Source organism: Peromyscus eremicus, chromosome 20, assembly GCF_949786415.1.
Source record: "Peromyscus eremicus chromosome 20, PerEre_H2_v1, whole genome shotgun sequence".
Lineage (NCBI taxonomy): Eukaryota > Metazoa > Chordata > Mammalia > Rodentia > Cricetidae > Peromyscus > Peromyscus eremicus.
In genome coordinates, this window is record NC_081436.1 from 12231336 (window position 1) to 12251363 (window position 20028).

General features: G+C 40.7%; 2 protein-coding genes across 2 annotated transcripts in view; one reads left to right on the top strand and one right to left on the bottom strand.

The window, feature by feature from the left end:
* Window positions 1–4747, top strand: part of Slc2a13 (solute carrier family 2 member 13) — a 290023-nt gene extending 285276 nt beyond the window's left edge. Inside the window, exons 8-10 of the mRNA XM_059247592.1 lie at window positions 1681–1802; window positions 1916–2068; window positions 4325–4747. Of these exons, the coding sequence (XP_059103575.1) occupies window positions 1681–1802; window positions 1916–2068; window positions 4325–4551 (502 nt within the window). The 3' untranslated portion in view covers window positions 4552–4747. The remainder of the gene's footprint in view (window positions 1–1680; window positions 1803–1915; window positions 2069–4324) is intronic.
* A 12755-nt stretch (window positions 4748–17502) lies between these two features.
* Window positions 17503–20028, bottom strand: part of C20H12orf40 (chromosome 20 C12orf40 homolog) — a 53473-nt gene continuing 50947 nt past the window's right edge. Inside the window, exon 13 of the mRNA XM_059246995.1 lies at window positions 17503–18257. Within this exon, the coding sequence (XP_059102978.1) occupies window positions 17778–18257 (480 nt within the window). The 3' untranslated portion in view covers window positions 17503–17777. The remainder of the gene's footprint in view (window positions 18258–20028) is intronic.

Sequence of the window (20028 nt, forward strand, 5' to 3'; positions counted from 1 at the left end):
ACACCAGAAGCTTTATGAAGAAAACAGAGGCCACAAAAGTCAGCTGCATCCTAGTGGAGGATGTAGTGCTCCAGGGTCTAAGCACTCCTGATTTTGGAATCTGGCAGCACTAACATGAGAGGGTGTGGCCATTTTAATGGCAGAGATCTTGTGAGTGAAAGTCAACAGGGAAGGCTCCAGTCGGAAGAAGCTAAAGATGGCAGGAAGAGATGACTGATGGAATACAATCCCGAGGAAGCATATGGAGCATGGGGGAGTACAGAACCCCTGAAGTCCCTAGGAAGGGTGTGTGGTACCCCATGTGACCACAGGCACTTGCCTCCAATTAAAGAGAACTTTCATGGAAAGTGAAAGAAATAAGGAAACCTGGAGGGGGAATTTTCAGGACTAGAAGAGAGTAGAAGAGTTAGTTGAGTCTTTAGTTGACAGAAGTTTATTGAACACCTCTGAAATAAGTAGATAATTCAGCAGAGAAGAAAATGGGGCATCCAGTGAGCATGCTTAGAAACCAGAGGAGGTAGCATGGACTCGTAGGGGCCCAGCAGCATGGTCTCACAGCTTTGCCATCTCCTAGGTGGTGAGATCTGGATGTTTTTCAGATTGGTTGTATCTATAGGGACAATTGAGGATGTAAAAAGAATTAAGCTCAATTTGACAGCCTGAGTCAAAGACACATTGCTTCGTTGTTGAACACAGAAGGAGACAAGCTCACCAGCAGTGAATGATGAGAAGCAAGAACATAGGACAGGAGGGCAGGTGGCCATTTGCAATCAGTTATGATCATCCTTTGTCTAGATGAGCCTGAAAATCTTCTCTATGGTTTCACCCACATTTTACAGATGATGGAACTCTGCTTCTGAAAGCAGGGTCGTGATCTGACTGTGTAACTGAACGCAGTAGGTTGGCATCTTGGTGAGGGCAAAGCCAAAATAAGCTGAGGCTAGACATGAAACCAGGGAGAAAGAGTATCACCAAATGGCATTGGAGCAGGTGAATGATTTCCAAAGCCAAAGTGATGCTCTCCTTAAGCTCAGAATGCACAAGTTTAGGGAGCCTATGCATAGTCATCCTCAGTTAGATAGTACAGTGCACGCTTAGTGTAAGGGCATAACTTCAAATGAAAATATATTAGACACATTTAGAGGAGGTGTGCTTAGCTCAAAGTCATGGAGTGAGTATGTGAAAGATTAAACTGATGGACAGAAATGCCTCTGGGCATGTCACCTTGCACCACTAAGTTTTAGCTGAAAAATAAAGGAGGCTTTGAAGGTGGGTGTCACAGGAGCATGGTCCTGAAGATGCCTGCCCTCTTAGCCACTCGTAACTGCATAGATACCCTTCCCACCACAGTGTACTGACTGAAGCTCTGTCTAGTGCAGCTTCAAGTTAAAAATCAGGTCTCCTTGATGCCATCTGAGTAAAAAGGAATTGCTCAGCCACTCTGAAATTGTATTGAGCTCTAAGTGTGTGTGCATTAATATCTACACTATACATTTTGTTCTCAGTTTAATGTCTTTCTTTGCATATGTTCATGACATGAGATCTCAAATTTCTAAGAAAAAAAAATGTTTTTACCTTTTCCCCCCTTAGGAGATGGAGAAATTTCCAAATACATCCAACACAATCACATGAATTTCTACAGCTACACCCTAAAACACTGCATTAATACATGTTTTTCAGGTGTGAAAATGAAACCAAGTTCAAAACAGAAGACATCCACTGGGCCTACAGTTTCTGCCCCACCCCGTACTCCTGGACGGCACTCCTAGGCCTGGTGTTATATCTCATTTTCTTTGCGCCTGGTGAGTAGATGCTTGCTACTTTTGCACTGCATTGCCCCCTCTTAGAAGAGGCAGGCTACTGTAATTCATTCCACAGGGGAGCTTGACTGTAGTTTTAATTATTTACTTCTCAGGAATGGGACCAATGCCCTGGACAGTGAACTCTGAAATCTATCCTCTCTGGGCAAGAAGTACAGGAAATGCATGCTCAGCTGGAATAAACTGGATTTTCAACGTCCTGGTTTCATTGACCTTTTTACACACAGCAGAGTATCTTACATACTACGGTAAGAGCATGTTTTTTTCAATGTCCTCTCACTGTTACTTTTGGTACTTTGTCCTTAGATACCCTATAATTTGTGAGAGAGGCTATGTCCTTATATCTTGGCTCTTCATGAATATCTCTGTATAGCTTTCACCGTCTCCAGGGGTTCTGGGAAATGTGTCTAAGAGAGGAGTTATCTTTGCCTAAGTTTCTTGTATCCAAGTGCTTATGCATATCCCCTACAGTTCAAACCCTAAACACCCTCCATTCCTACCACGCTGGAAATCCTTACAGCACAGCTTCAGGTTAACAAGGAAACATGGAACAAATGCTAAGACCGTGAAGCCAGGACTGGGAAGATGCCCTGTGGGGACGCTGGAGCCCCACACCTAAGCACCATTAGTGTAGGCCTGAAAGTAGCTCACCCATTTGGGACACTGAACTGAATCATTTGTTCCAGCCAAGACCCCTTGGAGTCCAGCACCTACCACTTCCAGAACCAGGGCATGACAAAAACCTCCAAATGAAAATGTGTGAAGACTATGGCTGAAGGACAACATAAGCATTACAGAGCTCCTTTGTGAAGCTCCCTCCTTCAAACCTCTGCTTACTAAAGTCCAAAGATCTTTTTCTGCGTTTTTGCCCCCGCCACACAGTTGCCTTGTCTACATGACTGTATAAGTTGTGATGATATTTGTTAAGCTGGGATAATTTCTAAAGATGAAATGTAAAGCCATTGGTCTCACATCTCCGTGAGATCACGTGGTCTATGTGACATGTGTACTATGTCTGGTCCCCTCTGAAGCAGCCTCCCCGCCTGACCTCACCCCATGCTCTGGACAGGTTTGCTGTCTGTTCCCACCCGTGCCGTAGACTAGAAAGACAAAGCTGGCCAGGCCTGTGCTTCATCCGGCACTGTGCTCCTGACTCTTGCAAGGGGAACGGGAAAGTAAGCATCATGTTCACCTGGATAAGAACGCCAGCTGTGAGGAAGTGCACAGATCTCTTTGCTCTGTGTTCGGGACACACTGACATGGTATTGCAGTAGTTAATACCATGCAGCCAATGGTCCATTAACTTCTCTCTCATTAACCACTTGGAACATCTACAACAGCAGTTCTCAGCCTGTGGGTCACAACCATCAGAAAACACAGCTTCCAGTGGTCTCAGGATCCCGCAACCATAAATGTATTTTTGTTGCTACTTCATAACTGTAATTTTACTACTGAGCAATGCCAATTCCCAAGACCATTGGAACTATGTGTTTTCCGATGTTCATGACCAACAAGTTAAGAAATGCTCATCTAGAAACATCTGTTTTCTTGGGAAGGAACTGCAGGAGACAAGCTGGAGGTATGTTTAGAACATTAAGCTTTATCTCTTTTAGCAACTAAAAATGTTTCCATAAACCCATGAGCTTGTTTTCATGACATGATGATAGATGTTAGTTGCCATTGCTGATCCTTGAGAATGCTTAAATACTTTTCAGTCTATATATATATATAGACTGAATATATATATATTAACATCCCAAGAAGCATTTTTTTAAATAGAGGCTTGCATAATAAAAAACCCATGCAGTAAAACTCTGGCTTGCAAAATACTCTTTTGGGATGAGGTGAAGTAGGAGGCATCAGAGGGGACCAGAGTATTCTTGTCAGTGCTTTTACATAGTATGCATTTGCGTACTGTCAGAAAAGGCACGGGCAACAGAATGTGGTTTAGTTAGTTAGGGCCTGTGTCAGCTTTTGTCAAGAGTTTGCAGGGAGATGTCATGAGCTCCATCAAGTCATTAACTCAGCAGCAGCAGCAGCAGCAGCAGCAATAGTAGCAGCAGCAATAGTAGCAGCAGCAGCAGCAGCAGCACTATACCTGGTTCTGGAGATCTAGATTTCTCCTCACCCTCCATGCCTGAGTAGACAAGACAGACATGCACATGCATGTAGTAATAAGACTGCTTGGTTATAATAATACTAAAGAGCGTGCTGAGAAAACAGTTGAGAGAGAGCAATTCCCCTCAGCCTGGGTGGGATCTGAGGGAGACTTCTGAAAAGAGCTTGCATCTGAGCCTGGTCTGTTCTTCTTCAGATGGCTATGACATGGTTTGAGTTTTGAAAGATTAATTGCATTATATGCACAGGACTGGAACATCCAGGTAAGGCAGGCTGGCAGACATCATTTGGTTGCGTTTCATACTATAGTTACATTCGAATGAGAATCGGGACTCTCCGATGTGAGTCCACACGGAGCTGCTCACTGTACTCTTTTCCCACTGCAGGAGCCTTCTTCCTCTATGCTGGCTTTGCAGCTGTGGGACTGCTTTTCGTCTATGGTTGTCTTCCTGAAACGAAAGGGAAAAAACTAGAGGAAATCGAGTCACTCTTTGAAAACAGGCTATGCACATGTGGCGCTTCTGACTCCGATGAGGGGAGATACATTGAATACATCCGGGTCAAGGGAAGTAACTACCATCTCTCTGACAACGATGCTTCTGATGTGGAGTAATTTTCAGCTGATGACATTTTAGTTACTGAATTGAATGTGGAGAGAAGGCCAGCAGTTGGTCACTGCCCTGCTCGCAAGCTGCATCTCCCCACACAGTCCTTCCAAATGACTCCATATTCTAGAAGACTTGATGAGGAGAAAAATACAACCATGGTGATGTTTATTTTCATAAACAGAAATGCTAAAACAAAACCCACACATTTTTTTCTTAAGCAGATGTGTATAATCCCTTCCTGAGACAGTCTAAACATTACTGTTGTACCTAGTGACTTCAGTAGGACCCCTTTCTCCTAAGACCACATACAATTATCAGTAGCAATACAGTCAGTGGTAATCTAGGCAAAGTATATATGTATATTTATAAAGGATTATTTAAGATGACCTAAAGGTATTTAATGCCAAAACATGGTCTGTTGACCCTAAATTTTCATACCAAGTAATGGTTTTTCTATGATCCATAGGTACAAAGTGAATTCCATCTAAACTTCCATTCACAAATTCAGAAGTCCTAGAAGGACATAGCTGTCCCTCTCTCCTTTGGATTCCAGATGTTGGCTTCTGTCTCCAACACAGATACAATTTCTTCAGAGACTGAATACACAAGATTTTTTGAACACTATCCAAAGCAGGCCCTTTAAGGGTTATTTTCATACTTTTTTGCATCAGTGATGAGTATATTTGCACAGACAAGCTAGCATGTTTTGATAAGTATATTTTATTGTCAAAGTGAGAAAGAACAGATTTTTATATATCCTGATTCGTCAGTCACAAATGTGTGCACAATTGGAATGCCATTGTAAGTGTGAAGTAGTGTCAGGCTGTCGGCTGTATTCCAGGGTCAGTTGAGTCTACACAGAACTGTCCACATTGTCACTCCCTGGCTCCTGCTGCTCTGTGCCTTCCTTGGTGTGAAATGACAGCTGCTGGCAGACTGGTTTTCTCTTTCTGATGCACATGAGGAAGGAGGTCAGTGGCAGAAACAGTTGTTGACATTGATTTTCAATCCCAGGACTTCTTTGTCCACATGTTTTATTGGCTCTTCCTAAGGACAGGAGGATACCTCACTACTAATTAATTGTATTTTCCCCTGAGAACGTGAGCTAGTTTTAATTCTGTCATCTTTTCTCATTCCTGGTAATTTGCTACACAACCAAAACTCAGAGCTCTGTCTGTTTCTTTATCTCATACTTGGTTTGGTTTTTCTGTCTGCTCTAAAATATCTAAAGGAGATGCCTCCTTTGGAAAAGACATAGGTTCTAATGCTACAGTCAGTAAAACAGGTTGACTTAGCTTTCAACATTATTTCTCAAAGTATTTGGTGATTTCTATGTTCATTCAACACTAAATTCCTGATTCTCAGCACCCTACTAAGAGCTATGTGATACAAACAAAATTACTTGCTTACAAAACTCATTTGCTAGTTCTAAAGCTATGGATGAATCTAGTGACCAGTTAGGAATACATCAGTTCAATGTTTTACATCAAGTGATCTGAACACCTAATTAAGTTCCATATCCAAGTGAACGGAGGCTAGTGATAAAATGGAAGTATTTTGGCCAGTCTCCAAAACGTTTATTCTTCTTTTAAAGTCTGGCTTATTCTTACCATAATTACCAAGCTGAGACTCTAGCAAAAGAAGTTTACCCTCCAGTCACCAGGGGTACTTACTTACACGGTCACTTTCGTGGCTTACAAATCCTTCAGCCAAGAGAGGAAGCTCTCTCTGTTTGGTTGTTTAATGTTATTTTTAAAAAAATTAATAGAGTATTTTGGAAAATTTTTCCTCAGATTAGGTGCTTTGAAATTTATTTATAGAGAATATTAGTATTGATTTTTCTCTAGAACAGAAGATATTGTTTAACGGGATGTATTGTTTGATATTTCTTATCTCTGAAGAAGTTTCTTAACTCAGTAGTATTTTACAAGATCAAATGAGCTATTATGTGGTAGAGTTAGCACATTATGAGAAGAAAAAAGTGAGCAAAGTGCTCCTTTTAAAGTGTATTTTTCTGATTTGTTCAACATGTTGCCTCAATTCTTCCCTTCCTAGTCCACGTAGCCTTAAGTACACAGGTGTCTGCAGCTGGGCTGACATGTGGGACCACATACGACACAAAGGGACAGCTAGACTTGTTAGTCCTGAAAGCTGGTGTGACCTGTTATTGCTGGCATAAAAACAAGCATGTTTTCAGTTTTATGTCCATAACAACATAATAATGGGAAATTGTCCACCTTTCTCTTGCCCTGTTCCCTTCATTTCTAAAAATTATTTGTTATTTATATAGTATATTCCATACCTTTAACATACAAGGCAGAGAGGCACATATAAGACTTATTTATAACTTTTAAAAAGCAACTCAATACTTGAAAAGGAGCCTTCTATAACCCAGGTATGCTTTTTAGATCTGGTGAACATTTATAGCACATTCAAAGTTCAGTGTTGGAACTGTTCAGATTTGTATTCTATTAAACACCTTTTATGTTTCTGGTGTCAACTTGAAAATCACCCATGTGAAATCATCGAACATATATTTTATAAGACAATTTCTATATGATAGGATTTGATCCACCTCATTAAAATAGACAGATTAAGCAGTATACTTGCCTCTACAATGACAGCTTTCTTTCCAAACATGCTGCAAATTCAGTACAGGTGTATTTCATTTGGGGAACACTGGGTGAAGAAGGTCAAGACCGCGCCTGCAACCTAGCTGGGTGACTAATATATAGGAGAATTAAGAATGCATCCTTTGTCTACATATAAGCACATACCGTGGAACATGATGTCAAAAGGACTTGGTGTTGGGGCTGTGGATAGAGTTCAGTGGTCAAGTGCTGGCCTAAAAAGATTGGGCATTAATATTTTCTTCCACATAAGCATCTATAATAATCTTGATTGTTAAACCTTCCTTAGTCATTATCTAAAACATGGCTTTGAATATACATATAGAATAGAAGACATTTCCAGGAGAATGACAGCAGAATCTTTTAAATAATTTGTCAGTGAAACACACTTTAGGATACAATCTTAAAACTTGTTATTCACTGTAAGTGAGAGACCAGGAAAAGCACTGAATTTATGGATTTCTGCTGTAATTTTAGTATCTGTTAAACAGGGGAAAATACTAGGAAAAAAACACATTGACAGCTTGCCCATTTACTTAGTAATAGCAAAGTAAAATTGAAATGTATTGTTTAATAATCATAAATCTTGGGGCAGGGTGAAAAGATGTTTTAGATAGTGCTACCTACAGGTATTCTTTAATAGCTGAGTGTAATAACTTCTCAGTTATCAAGTTCAGACCATCTCCCTAACTCGGAACAAAAGTATTAGATGGGTACAACCAGGCCAGGAGCAGAGGATTCCTGGTACATGCTCTCTAGAAAACTATACTACATTCTATCTTAAGCTACAAAGTTGTAGATGAAATTTATAGTTCAAAAGTAGCTACTGCCTATACAAGACTCAGAATTGTTCTCTGGGTTAATTCTTCATGTCCTTCAGCCTGTCGATTTCTACCAATCCTAGCCTCATGCACAGCTCAGTTAGACAGTCAGTTCATTCAGTTCTCCAAGGCAAGTACCAGTGCTGCCACCTTCTGGGCACTAAAAGCAGTTGCAAATGCCAAACAGCTACCTGTTCAGCTCTTTCTTGTATGCTGTTTAGGGAAGGAAATACTTACGTGCCAATAATCATCAGAGAGTCGCTTTACAAGTATTCATGTTCGGAAATACCAGGAAGTATTTTATCATCATCATATTGTGCTTATGAGTACAGAGCAGTATAATTCTCTAGATCTTCATATGTGTACAGTACAGTCTATAGCACTTGAGTAATTTGGTCAACCGTATCTTCAATGCCTTCGTTTACAGGTAATAAATTATTCACATTTTAGACAATTAGGTTCATGGGATTGATTTTGTCATATCCATATAAATAGAATAAGAAATCGACTTGCAGATAATCAGTATTTAAACGTATGAACCTATACTTTACAAAGTTTTAAGATTTTGCTCAATTCAACCTTATCCAATTTCACTTAAAATTTAGACAATATAATGTTAACTCTGGCCAAAGTAGAAATTCATGTCCTATATACATGTCTAGATTTTCTGGTGGCTCCTGTACTATGTCTCACTTGATGTTACAGTACTGTTTGTAATAAATGTTCTAATTTCTATTTAGGAACTCTGTACATCTGTATTAAATCAGGAGTTTCATGCTTTTAGAGGCCTATGTATTTTGAACTGTACATTTTAATTTTCTGAGTGCATGTTATATACTGTTTAATACTTGACATATCTTGGCAAATCTAGTCTTCTCCTTCCTACCTGTGACATACACAATATCTCTTGAAAACTGCCACTGTCCCAGTTACCAAATCATGCTAGCCTATGCTGTATCAAAAGTATGGTATATTTTATGGAGATTTAGTGATATACATGTAAATGTTTTTTAAGTTATTTTATTGAACTTCAATATTTACATAAAGTTACAATCTTTTTTTAAAGAAAGTGTCAGTGCCAGAGCTGTATAAGAAAATAATCAAATAAAAGTAAAGATAATTCATTCTCTTGGAACTCTTTACTTCTTCACGTCTCATCTTGGATTTTAGTATCTAGGTTAAAGAGCGAACACACTGTGGGAACTGTAAACAAAACGTGTTGGTTTTTATTAATTTTAATTTTGTGTTTTGTTTGCATGTAGATCTTTTGCTTGCATGTGCATGGCTGGTGTCTGTGGAGGCCAGAAGAGGGCATCAGATCCCCTGGAACCGAACTTACAGATGGTTGTGAGTGCTGGAAACTGCTCTGAGAAGCAACCATTGTTCTTAACCACTGAGCCATCTCTTCAGCCCCCATACTGTCTTTTCTATCAAAGGGTTGAAAAGGGCAGAATCCCTTAACAACAACAATTGTCAAGAAGCCATTTGGCAGATATTCAAGTTCCTGCAGAGTCAGCACCTCCTGAAATCAAGATCTATGCTCAAATTTCATGTCTCCCGGAAACTGCTTCTTTATATTAGCCAATTCCATAGGACCAGGCTGCCAGTCTGACCAGTCAGAGTGCAGCACAGTGTGTTAGGAATAAAAACCCAGTGGGATTCCCTCTGGGTCTTGCTTAACTAAGCCTGCTTTCTTAACCAAGTGTGGCTAAACACCTTTCTGCAGAAGTACAACTTACTGCGGAAGTACAACCCACACTTGGGGTTGCGTGGTCATTTTCTTGAGACTCCCCCTCCCCTAGACCCATTTATTATAGCTTAGCGCCTAACCTGGGGCTCTCTGTGACCAAAGGTCCTGAAGACTGACTCCTATCCCTGGATGTGAAGGTTGCTGCTTTGTTTTGGCAACCCTGGATATGGAGATATCCCCTGGTTCTAAACTCGGGGAAACATAAAAAGTCAATCAGCAATGCATAGGAAAGAGCCCAGCGCAAGCACTGGGCTAACAAGATAACTATGTGCACAGACAAGCCAAGGTTTTAAAATAATGGACTGGAGAAAGCTGGCTCTCCCTTTCCAGGAGCTCCTTAGCCAGGGGTGGGATTTTACACTCACCTTCCCCGCCCTTCCATGCTGAGATTTGTCTCGCTTGAGCTTGCCCCTGGCTTGTGCATGCTGTCACAGTCTCTGTACCTTGTTGTGTCTAGAAAACAGTGTTCTTGAAGTCATCCTCTCCCTCTGGCTCTTACCATATTCTGTCCTCACTCTGAGCAGTTCCTTGAGCCGTGGGGGGGTGGGGGGGATGATCTGTAGCCCCATTTCGGATTGCCTTCTGTTAGGCTTGTCACACTGCAGGGCAGGCCCTGCTCCCACAACACACACTGGACCGGAGAGGGGAAAACGGCGAGTGGGGAGACTCAGAACTCAAAATTGGGTGAGTAGGGAGGGAAAAGGGGAGCGTGGCGGGGAGATGGGGGTGAATCTGATCAAAACACATTTTATGAAATTCTCGGTTAATTTAAGAAAGTTTTAAGTACTACTAAGTACTATTAAGTAAGTACTACATCTACGATAGATTACTGTTATACATGAAATAGTGAGTTTTAAGTAGGATGGGGGGAAAAGTGTCCAGGAAGTTGATTCACATTCTTTTCCTATTAACTCAATTATTAGACATGTACACCAACAGAATAATATAGGACTCAGACAGAAGCTATGTAGGTATGGACATCTAATTTTTGGCAAGACTGTCAAAAACATATACTGGGAAAAAAGCCTATTCAACAAATGGGGGTCACAAAACGGGATATCGATCTATAGAAGAATGAAAACAAGTCTGTATTTCTCATTCTGCACAATTCAAAATCAATTCAAAGTAAGTCAAAGACCCTAATTTAAAACCTGGAACACTGAAACTGTTAAAGGAAAACACAGGAAAATCACTTCACAATACAGGTATAAGCAAGAATTTTCGGAATAGGATCCTAATAGCACAGGAAATAACACCAATAATTGACAAATGAAATTCAAAAGCACAGCCGAAGAAACTCTCAACAGAGTGGACAGAGAGAGAATGGGAGAAAGCCTTTGTCAGCTATACTTCATAAAAGGGATTCATATCTAGAAAATATAAAATATTGTGAAAAACAAACAAATCCAAATGGCAATCAGTAAATGGGTTGACAGTGAACAGAGACTTCTCCAAAGAAGAAAAACAAATGTCCAGTAAACATTCTTAGAAACATTTTGGCGTCCTCAGTCCTCAAGGAAATGCAGAGTAAAGCTGCTTTCAGATTCCATCTCGCCCCAGTTAGATTGGCTATCATCAAGAAAACAATGGTAACAAATGCTAGAGAGGATATAGAGAAATCGGAAGGAAGACTCATTCATTGTTGGTAGAAGTGCAAGCTGATGCAACAGTATGGAAATCAGTGTTGCGACCTCTCAAAATGCTGAAATCAGAACTAGCATCTGGCCCTGTCACATTACTCTTGGGAATATAGCTAAAATCTAAATCTTACCACAGAAACATTTGCACATTCCTGAGTGATGATTGTTGCTCTTTCATAATAGTAAGAACATGGACTCATCTAGATGTCTATAAACAGATGAATGGACAAAGTATGGCACATATACATGGTGGCCTTTTATTCAACCACAAAGAAGAATGAAGTTATGAAATGTGCTAGGGAATGAACAGATCTGAAAAATGTTGTGTGACATCAGATAACCAAGGCCCAGAAAGACAAATACTGCATGTTTTCTCTCATATGTGGACCTTAACTTCTAATTATTAGATATGGATATTTATGTGAGAGTAATGTACTTATGAAGCAGAAAACCAGGAAAATTAAAAGGATCTCATGATATAGGGGAAAGGCTTCAAGGGACGTAGTGGAAAAGGAAGCAGAATACATGTGATATGATAGTGTCCCCAATGCTGGACACAGAAGAGGACAAGGAGAATGGGATGGGTGGGGTTGGGGAGGAACAAGGGTAGAGGAATCAATTATAGCCATTTACATATAATATGCCATAAGGACACTTGGTTTTTTGCCTTTATAAAAAAGGCAACATACCCTTGTCTCAAAATTAAAATAAGGAACCATGCTTCGTGAGTGAGCCTCAGCATAAGTATTTTACATTACCATTCTGTAATAGCATACGTACACATCAGATACTCAATATCCACAGAATCTATGCTCGCACTGTTTTCTGAATGAGGAGATTACTCAGCCATGACTGAGAATCACAGTTACAGAACAGAATATGGACCCAAATCAGATTATAGTGGTGTCATTTCTGCAGCTGACCTTGTCACTTCTTTTTTTACAAGGAGTTTCGCAATAGATAGATAGATGGATGGACGGATGGATGGATGGGTGGGTGGGTGGGTGGGTGGATAGATTGGATGGATTGATGGGTGGGTGAGTGGATGTATGGATGGATGGATAGATAGGTAGGTAGAGAGAGAGAGGGAGGGAGAGAGAGAGAGAGATAGAAACCTGAATGCCTCTACTTGAAAAATGTTGCAGCTACCATCCTCCAGTAGGCCACTGGTTCTAGATTTAGGGACAAACCATGAGTAGTAGATAAAAATTACAATGTGGTGGTGATGTAAGACCATGAGGATTTTAGTTAAGATCTAAAATGACCAAAAATTGCACCCACAGAAGGAGGTTTACTGTCCTAAGGGGCTTCCTTTCTTTGAAGTCCACTCTCTGGAATAAGTATTGCCAGTCTGTTGTGGCTACTGTTTACATGCTCTGTCTTTCTTTGATTCTTTTCTTTTTTTTCTGAGTTTTCAAGACAGAGTTTCTCTATGTAACAGTCCCGGCTGTCCTGGAACTTGCTTTGTAAACCAGGCTGGTCCTGAACTCAGAGATCCACCTGCCTCTGCCTCCTAGCACTGGGATTAAAGGCATCCACCACAAAACCCAGCATCTTTCTTTGTCTTAACTTTAACTTATATTTGTCTTTAAAATGAGCCTTTTTATGTATAGAGATGTATTTTTTTAATTATATGTCTGTGTCTGCGTGTGGGCATGCACATGTGAGTGCAGGTGCCTGCAAAGGTCAGAAGGTGGCACTGGGTCCCTGTGGAGCTGGAGTCCCAGGTGTTTGTGAGCTGCTCAGTGGGAGTGCTGAATCTGAATGCAGGTCCTGTGGAAGATTAGAAAGTGCTCTGAACTACAGAGCCATGTCTCCGGTCCCCTCTGTGGGATTCCCTGGACTGAGCTGCTTTGTGGGCACTGGTAATCAAATCTGAGTCCTCCGTAAGAATAACAAGTGTTATTAACCATTGAGCCATCTTTCCAGCCAGGTATCATTATTTGGAAAAAAATTGTGAGAAAAGTCTAGAAAAGCAAAATGAAGATGTATATGTAGTAGAATATTATTTTTAGGTGTGTTACTTTTGTTTATGCTGTATTTGTTTAACTCTGTGAAGCTGTGTTACTGTGCCTGTCTAAAACACCTGATGGTCTAATAAAGAACTGAACAGCCAAGAGCAAAGCAGGAGAAAGGATAGGTGGGGCTGGCAGGCAGAGAGGATATATAGAAGGAGAAAACTGGGAGGAAAGAGCTAAGATGGAGGAGCCAGAGGAGGAGGAGGACTCTAGGGGCCAGCCACCCAGCTACACAGCAAGCCACAGAGAAGATAAGTGCGAGAAAAGGAAAAACCCAGAGGCAAAAGATAGATGGGATAAGTTAAGGAAAGCTGGCAAGAAACTAAACCAAGCTAAGGCCAGGTATTCATAATTAAGAATAAGCCTCCATGTGTGATTTATTTGGGAGCTGGGTGGCAGGCCTCCCCCAACTAAAGAGCCAAAAAACAAACAACATGTATAACTGCACTCCATATAACTGGCTTCGGCTTTCTTTTTATACTTCTGAGTTTCTGATCTATGTAATTTTCTTTTTATATAAGACTCTCTGTTAACTGTGTGGGCATGGCAAGGAGACTCACAATAGAGTTCCCGATGTTTTCTGTTTGAGAAAATATTTCTCCTTCTGTTTTGAAAGGCAGCATCTCACAAATACAGAATTTTATGTTGATGCTTTTTTTAACCAACTAAAATTCCCTCCATTTTTTGTAGGCTTTTAAGGTTTTCGATGAAGACTTTGTTCCAATATAATTAGACGACTTTTCCTTTGGCTCTGTTTGTGCTAGTTAAAATATGATATACTGGAATGTGGGGAGGGGTTGTGTTTGTTTTGTGTTTATCCCACCAGCTGTTCTCTGGATTGATGGCTTGCTTTAGGACATTAGGAAATTCCAAGTCATTATTCCTTCAAATATTTCTTCTGTTCTTTCTTGATTCTTCTTATGGGCTTCTCATTATTGATACATTAAACCTTAAGTACCTGTTCCACAACTCCCAGATATTCTGTCCTGTTTTCCTCAATCCTTTTTCATTTTCTGTTTTGTATGGAAGTCTCGAGCTCAGAGAGTCTTAGACGACCTGTGTCCAATCTGCTGTTGTGTCCACCAAAGCCGTCTTCATTCTGTGGGTAGTTTAAAGGGTGTCGTTTAAGACACTCTGAGAATTGCCAGCTCTGCTTATGCACTAACCACTATCAGTATGTCTACTCTTTCCTCCACAGCTCTTTGCATACTATAATAACAACACATTTTAAATGCTGAACTTTGTCATTCCGACGTCTTTAACTTATTGGAGTCCAGTTCTGATGCCTGCTCTGACTCTAACTTGAAACTATTTTGTTCTTGTTGCTTGCCTTTTAGTATGTCATATGTCTATATTAACATCTAATTTAAATAAATAAAATGTATTTTGGTAAGAGAGGGTCCTGTGTATTGAATCCAAGGTCTAATGCATGATAGATAAGTGTCTCTGTTGTGGAATATTATTTTAACTAGGCAAAGATGATTACATTTGTTTTTGCTGTGGAATATTACTTTAACTGTATAAAGGTGTGTTACTTTTGTTTATGCTGCATTTGTTTAATGATATAAGGATGTGTGTTTAATTATGTAAAGCTGTGCTGTGCCTGTTTCACCTTGCCTATCCAAGGCACCTGATTCGTCTAATAAAAAGCAGAATGACGCTAGGCAGGAGAAAGGATAGGTGGGGCTGGCGGGTAGAGAGAAGAAATAGGAGAAATCTAGGCTCCAGAGGGAAAAGAAGAAAGGGAAGAATGGGAGGAGGAGGAGGAGGAGAAGGAGGAGAAGGAGGAGAAGGAGGAGAAGGAGGAGAAGGAGGAGAAGGAGGAGAAGGAGATAACAAGGGACATTTCCAGGGCAAGAAGTGAGGCAGACGCCGTCAGGCAGATATATAGAAGCAGTGATAGTAAGATATACAGAAGGAGGAAAGGTAATAAGCCTTGAGGCAAAAGGTAGATAAAGAGAAACAGGTTAATTTAAGTGAAAAGAGCTAACCAGAAAGGAGCCTAAGCTAGGCTGAGCATTCAAAACTAATAATAAGTTTCTGTGTCATGATTTGGGAACTGGTTGGTGGCCCAAAAAGAAAGAGCCTGGTACATGTCTCTGGACCTTGCTTTGTTGAAACAGCATTTTACCAAGTATCTCAGGCTACCTCCAAACTGTAGGCTGTGTGCCTTTACTCTTAGAGTACTGGGATTATAGCACTTATTGTTATATAGATACTATATATGTTATATAGATAATATATTTTATTAATTTTATTAGCCAACATGTCTAATGCCTTCTAAGGTTTGTCTGGGGGGGGGGGTGTCTTGTTTTACTTTGTTTACCAAACATGATACACCAGGTAAAAGAAACTAATGAAATGGTATAAGGGGTATATGATTAGGTCTCGGTCTTCTAGTGTGTGTGTGCTGCTGGACCAGGACTTGATGGTGCTCACAGGTGATCTTTGCCTTTTTCCCCCTTTACATGGGACTGGTAGATGATAGGGCTGGACTGTGTATTTCCCGCCCCTGATGTGGACAGTTGAAGGCTGAGGTTGGTGACAGTTAGGCTCTTGTAAACAGTTTCTCCTGACAGTGGGCTACGTTAAAGAGAATGCTCTGTCATAATTCAAAATATCAGCATTGCCAGTTCTTACCTCATAGCTAGTATACTATGTAGAAGCAAAACTCAAAATTCCTGGAGATCAGAGGAGGGTCCTCATTAAAATGGGGTCCTGGAGGGTTTTCCACACAAAGATCCTTGTCCAATTACAGCATAGAAGTGCACACTCAGGCACTGCTTCCTTCAGAGGTTTCTGATCCAGTACACTGTGATTCTCTGTATCGGGATAGCACTCTAGTTGGTTTTCCTATGACCGTACCTCATATACACAAGAGCTACTGATGTTCATTGAGTTCAGCTTGTGATTTTTAAAGGCAGAATGTAACTGCTAAGCTGCTTCTATTGCCAGACTGGAAAGCTGAAAAGCTTCCTTGATGCTGTAAAACATAATTTGAAAACTTCAGCTGAGGTAAACACAACAAATTTTTACAAAGCTTAAGATACTGCTTTCCAAAAAGAACTTCTGGGCAAAGGACTAGGAAAGGCCATGGATGAGAAGTCTCTGAACTCTGAGACAAGCGTGCCTGCTGCCCTGTTCTCCATAGCTCAGTGGAGCCCACAGAGAGTTCAAAAATGGGCCACCAAGATCATCTTTGCATTACTGAGATGGGTCTTCTTAGTACATAAGGTTGATCTTGAAAGTCCTGCAAGATTATTTCTCAGGGCCTACTGCAGTGGGGTTGCTGGGCTCTAGTGGAGACATGTTGCCCTGGCTCTTATTGGTTGTGTTTTTATGCTGGTGTCTAGGCATCTGGGTTTGGGGTGGCTGTAATTCTAGGTGCTGATATCTGGTCTTGTCTTTCTTGGTTGGGTATTTTTCTCCTTAGTTCCTGTTGCTCCTTCTGGTTCTTAGTAAAGTATAGTGGCTGTGGGTTGTAGGGAATGCTTCTGAGATCCTGATAAATGTGGCCATTGCTGGGAGGAGTCCAGTTAGAATGTGTTTCTCAGTATTGGAAACTGACACTTAGGGTGGGAGACTGGCTTGCAGGTAGGGGCTGAGGAGGTCCACCGGAAGGAGGAAAGCAGATTGTGCCACTAGGATCTGCTCAGTCTCCTGGAAATGGGGGCCAAGAGAGAGGAGCACCCACAGCTGACAGTCTGCTGCAGAGGCCGGGGATGAGTCTGTGGACTGGATTTAGAGCAAGGGAAGGAGAGTGAAGATCTGAAGATCATCTCCCCGCTTCCCTGGCCTGTGTGGCCTTTGGTTCCAAAAGGGAGTGCCTAAAGAAGCTGAGACAAGAGGATGGCGTGGTGAGAAAGGCTGGAGATCTGTGTGGTCTTGTGGAGATGAGGGCACGGAGGACGGGGAAGCTGCAGCTGGTGGTCTGTAAGCGCTGTGGCACGGACAGGGGTTGGGTTTGGAGGAGAGAGAGTGAAGGCTGAAGACCACCCTGGCTGGCATGGCTAACATTTTTAAAGAGAACATTTGTTGGACAATTTGACTTATCAAGATTTAGAATGACTATCAACAGAAATAAAGAAGTTGTGCATATTTTTAATCCAAATAAAGATGAGTAAACATGAGAATGGCAACATATATGTTGAAAATGGCAGCATATATATGCAAATTTCTACAAATAAGGCTATTAATGAAATGCCTACATAAAATATTAAAAACAGAAATATTACATTTGCATAGAAACAATAGAACTTAGAAACTCCCCTTTATGCTCAGCCTCATTTACTCATTACTTATGTTAATGAAGATTAAACATTTCCTATTGCCTTCCAAGCTTAAATGAAACCCTGCATTCTAAATGGAGATTTTAGAGTGAGTTATCTATCTGGGTCTCCTGCCCTCCAGTGGTATCTGCCATAATATCTTCACTGCAGCTGCCAGCCTCCTGAAGGGAAGGCTCCTCTTCTACAGGAACGGCGGGCCAACTTTGACATGAGCATTGGCAAAGGATGGTACACTGTACGGCGGCCTCTGCTGTTTTCTCCATAACCAGCTCTTTCTCTGTCTGCACCCCTATGTCACATCTCCCAGCCTGAAGCACACAGTCATTATTGGTTTGGTTTTGTGACACGTGCTCTGAATTGCACTGAGACTCTGGACATTGATCAGCATCATTTTTCACTGAAGACTGGTGAACATTATCATTGTGATTATGAATTTTGACATTGTCTTTCACAATTATGTCACCTAAGTGATCTTCCACCTTTTCTAAGTTATCAGTTGTTTCTGTGGCTTTCTTATTTGAATCTTCAATTTGCTGCTGTATCTGATCTTCATCTTCAGATAGCTGAAAGAAATGAAAGGAATCTATGGTAAATTGAAAAATGGCCTTTTCAAAATAGTCTTTAAATTCACAGGATAGGAAGTTTCTGAAAACTGAAGAAAGCTTGCTTGATAAGTTACAAATCAAAGCAGATATAATATCAAAGATTAGCCAAAGACTCTCCCACGGCTCCCAGAAAGCTATGAGTTTAAAATAGCAATACTAACAATTGTCACTGCAATAAAAATGCAGAAGAGAACTACCTTGTCTTGTCAGTGTGCAGTCACAGGCCTCATTATCCCACAGCACTCTTAACTACTTAAAAGGAGCAGAGAAGTAACATGTTCCCAGGGAGCAGCTAATAAGTATACCCTCGTTCATTCATTGGCTCCTTAAGTGAAACAGTCAGTTACATAACTGTTATTAATTCATCCCACAAAAGACACTTAAGGAGAAAACAAAGGTATCAGATTACTATAAATTGAGTGGTTACAATAAATACTACAACTGTTACATACAGGGACAAACTTTGCTGACTTCCATTTCTCAACATTATAAATAAATTTATGAAAATACCATATGGATATTGTAATTAAAATGTATTGTTTGCTAGAATTGTAGCTCAGTAGTAGAATACATGCCATGAATGTGTGAAATTAGCATTTCAGTTACTCCCATGGTGAAGAAAAAGAAAATACATATTGACTATTCAAGCTGGGAAGCAGAGAAAGTTTGAATGACAAAAAAACTAAAATTAGATCTAGACTTTATCTGACTGACACTGGGAAGCAAAAGGAGCCCAAGAAGTTCACTGAAGTTAATTAAGCACAAACTGGAGAGTCGTGTGCATCCCACCTATTAAACATGAATGACATCTGCACTCAGATGGAAGAGCACAGCTGCTGCTTTCTTAGACATGTATTACATAGGTAAAAATGAAATTCATCAAATAATCACACACCTGGAAAAAATGAGAAAGTATTACGAAGAAAAAGAATGAAGCACTTTGCAAATGTAGCCATGAGGCCCCATTTAGACTGGGGAGCCATTGAAGAACTCACCGAAAAAATACTGAGGCTTGAAACACAACTAAGATGAGACTCAAGAAGCAAAATCTATAAAAGAATGGGCCAAAGACCTCAGGAGACGGTGAGGAAAGCAGGCACTGCTCTGCGAGTACAGGTGTAGGAAAGGACTGTCTGATTAGGACTCCGTTAGCGCAGGAACTAGGACCAACAACTGTCAGATGGGACCTCATAAAACCAAAGCAGAGAAGAAACTGGAAACCCAGTATGTGTAAATCATGACAAGGAAGGGAGAATACTCAATGCAGTCAGAAGCCAGTTTTCACGGAGTCAGGAGATGCTGTAAAGAGTTTAGATGGGTTAGTAAAGCAGGAACACACTGAATAAGATTAACATGATTAAATTTGTGTTCTTAGAAAGTCATGAACAGAGAAGAAGTTGGGGCAAAAATGAAATACTAAGATCTTTTGAGAAGCAACCACAGTCATTCAAGAACAAACTAGTGGAAGCATAGAATAGGGTTCGGTTGGGGAATATTATTTTAAAATGTGTTACTTTTGTTTATATTGCATTTGTTTAACTCTGTGAATCTGTGTTACTGTGCCTGACTAAAACACCTGATGGTCTAATAAAGAGCTGAATGGCCAATAGCAAGGCAGGAGAAAGGATAGGCAGGGCTGGCAGGCAGAGAAAATATATAGAAGGAGAAATATGGGAGAAGAGGGAGAAGAAATGAGAGAGGAAGGAGGAGGACTTCAGAGGCCAGCCAC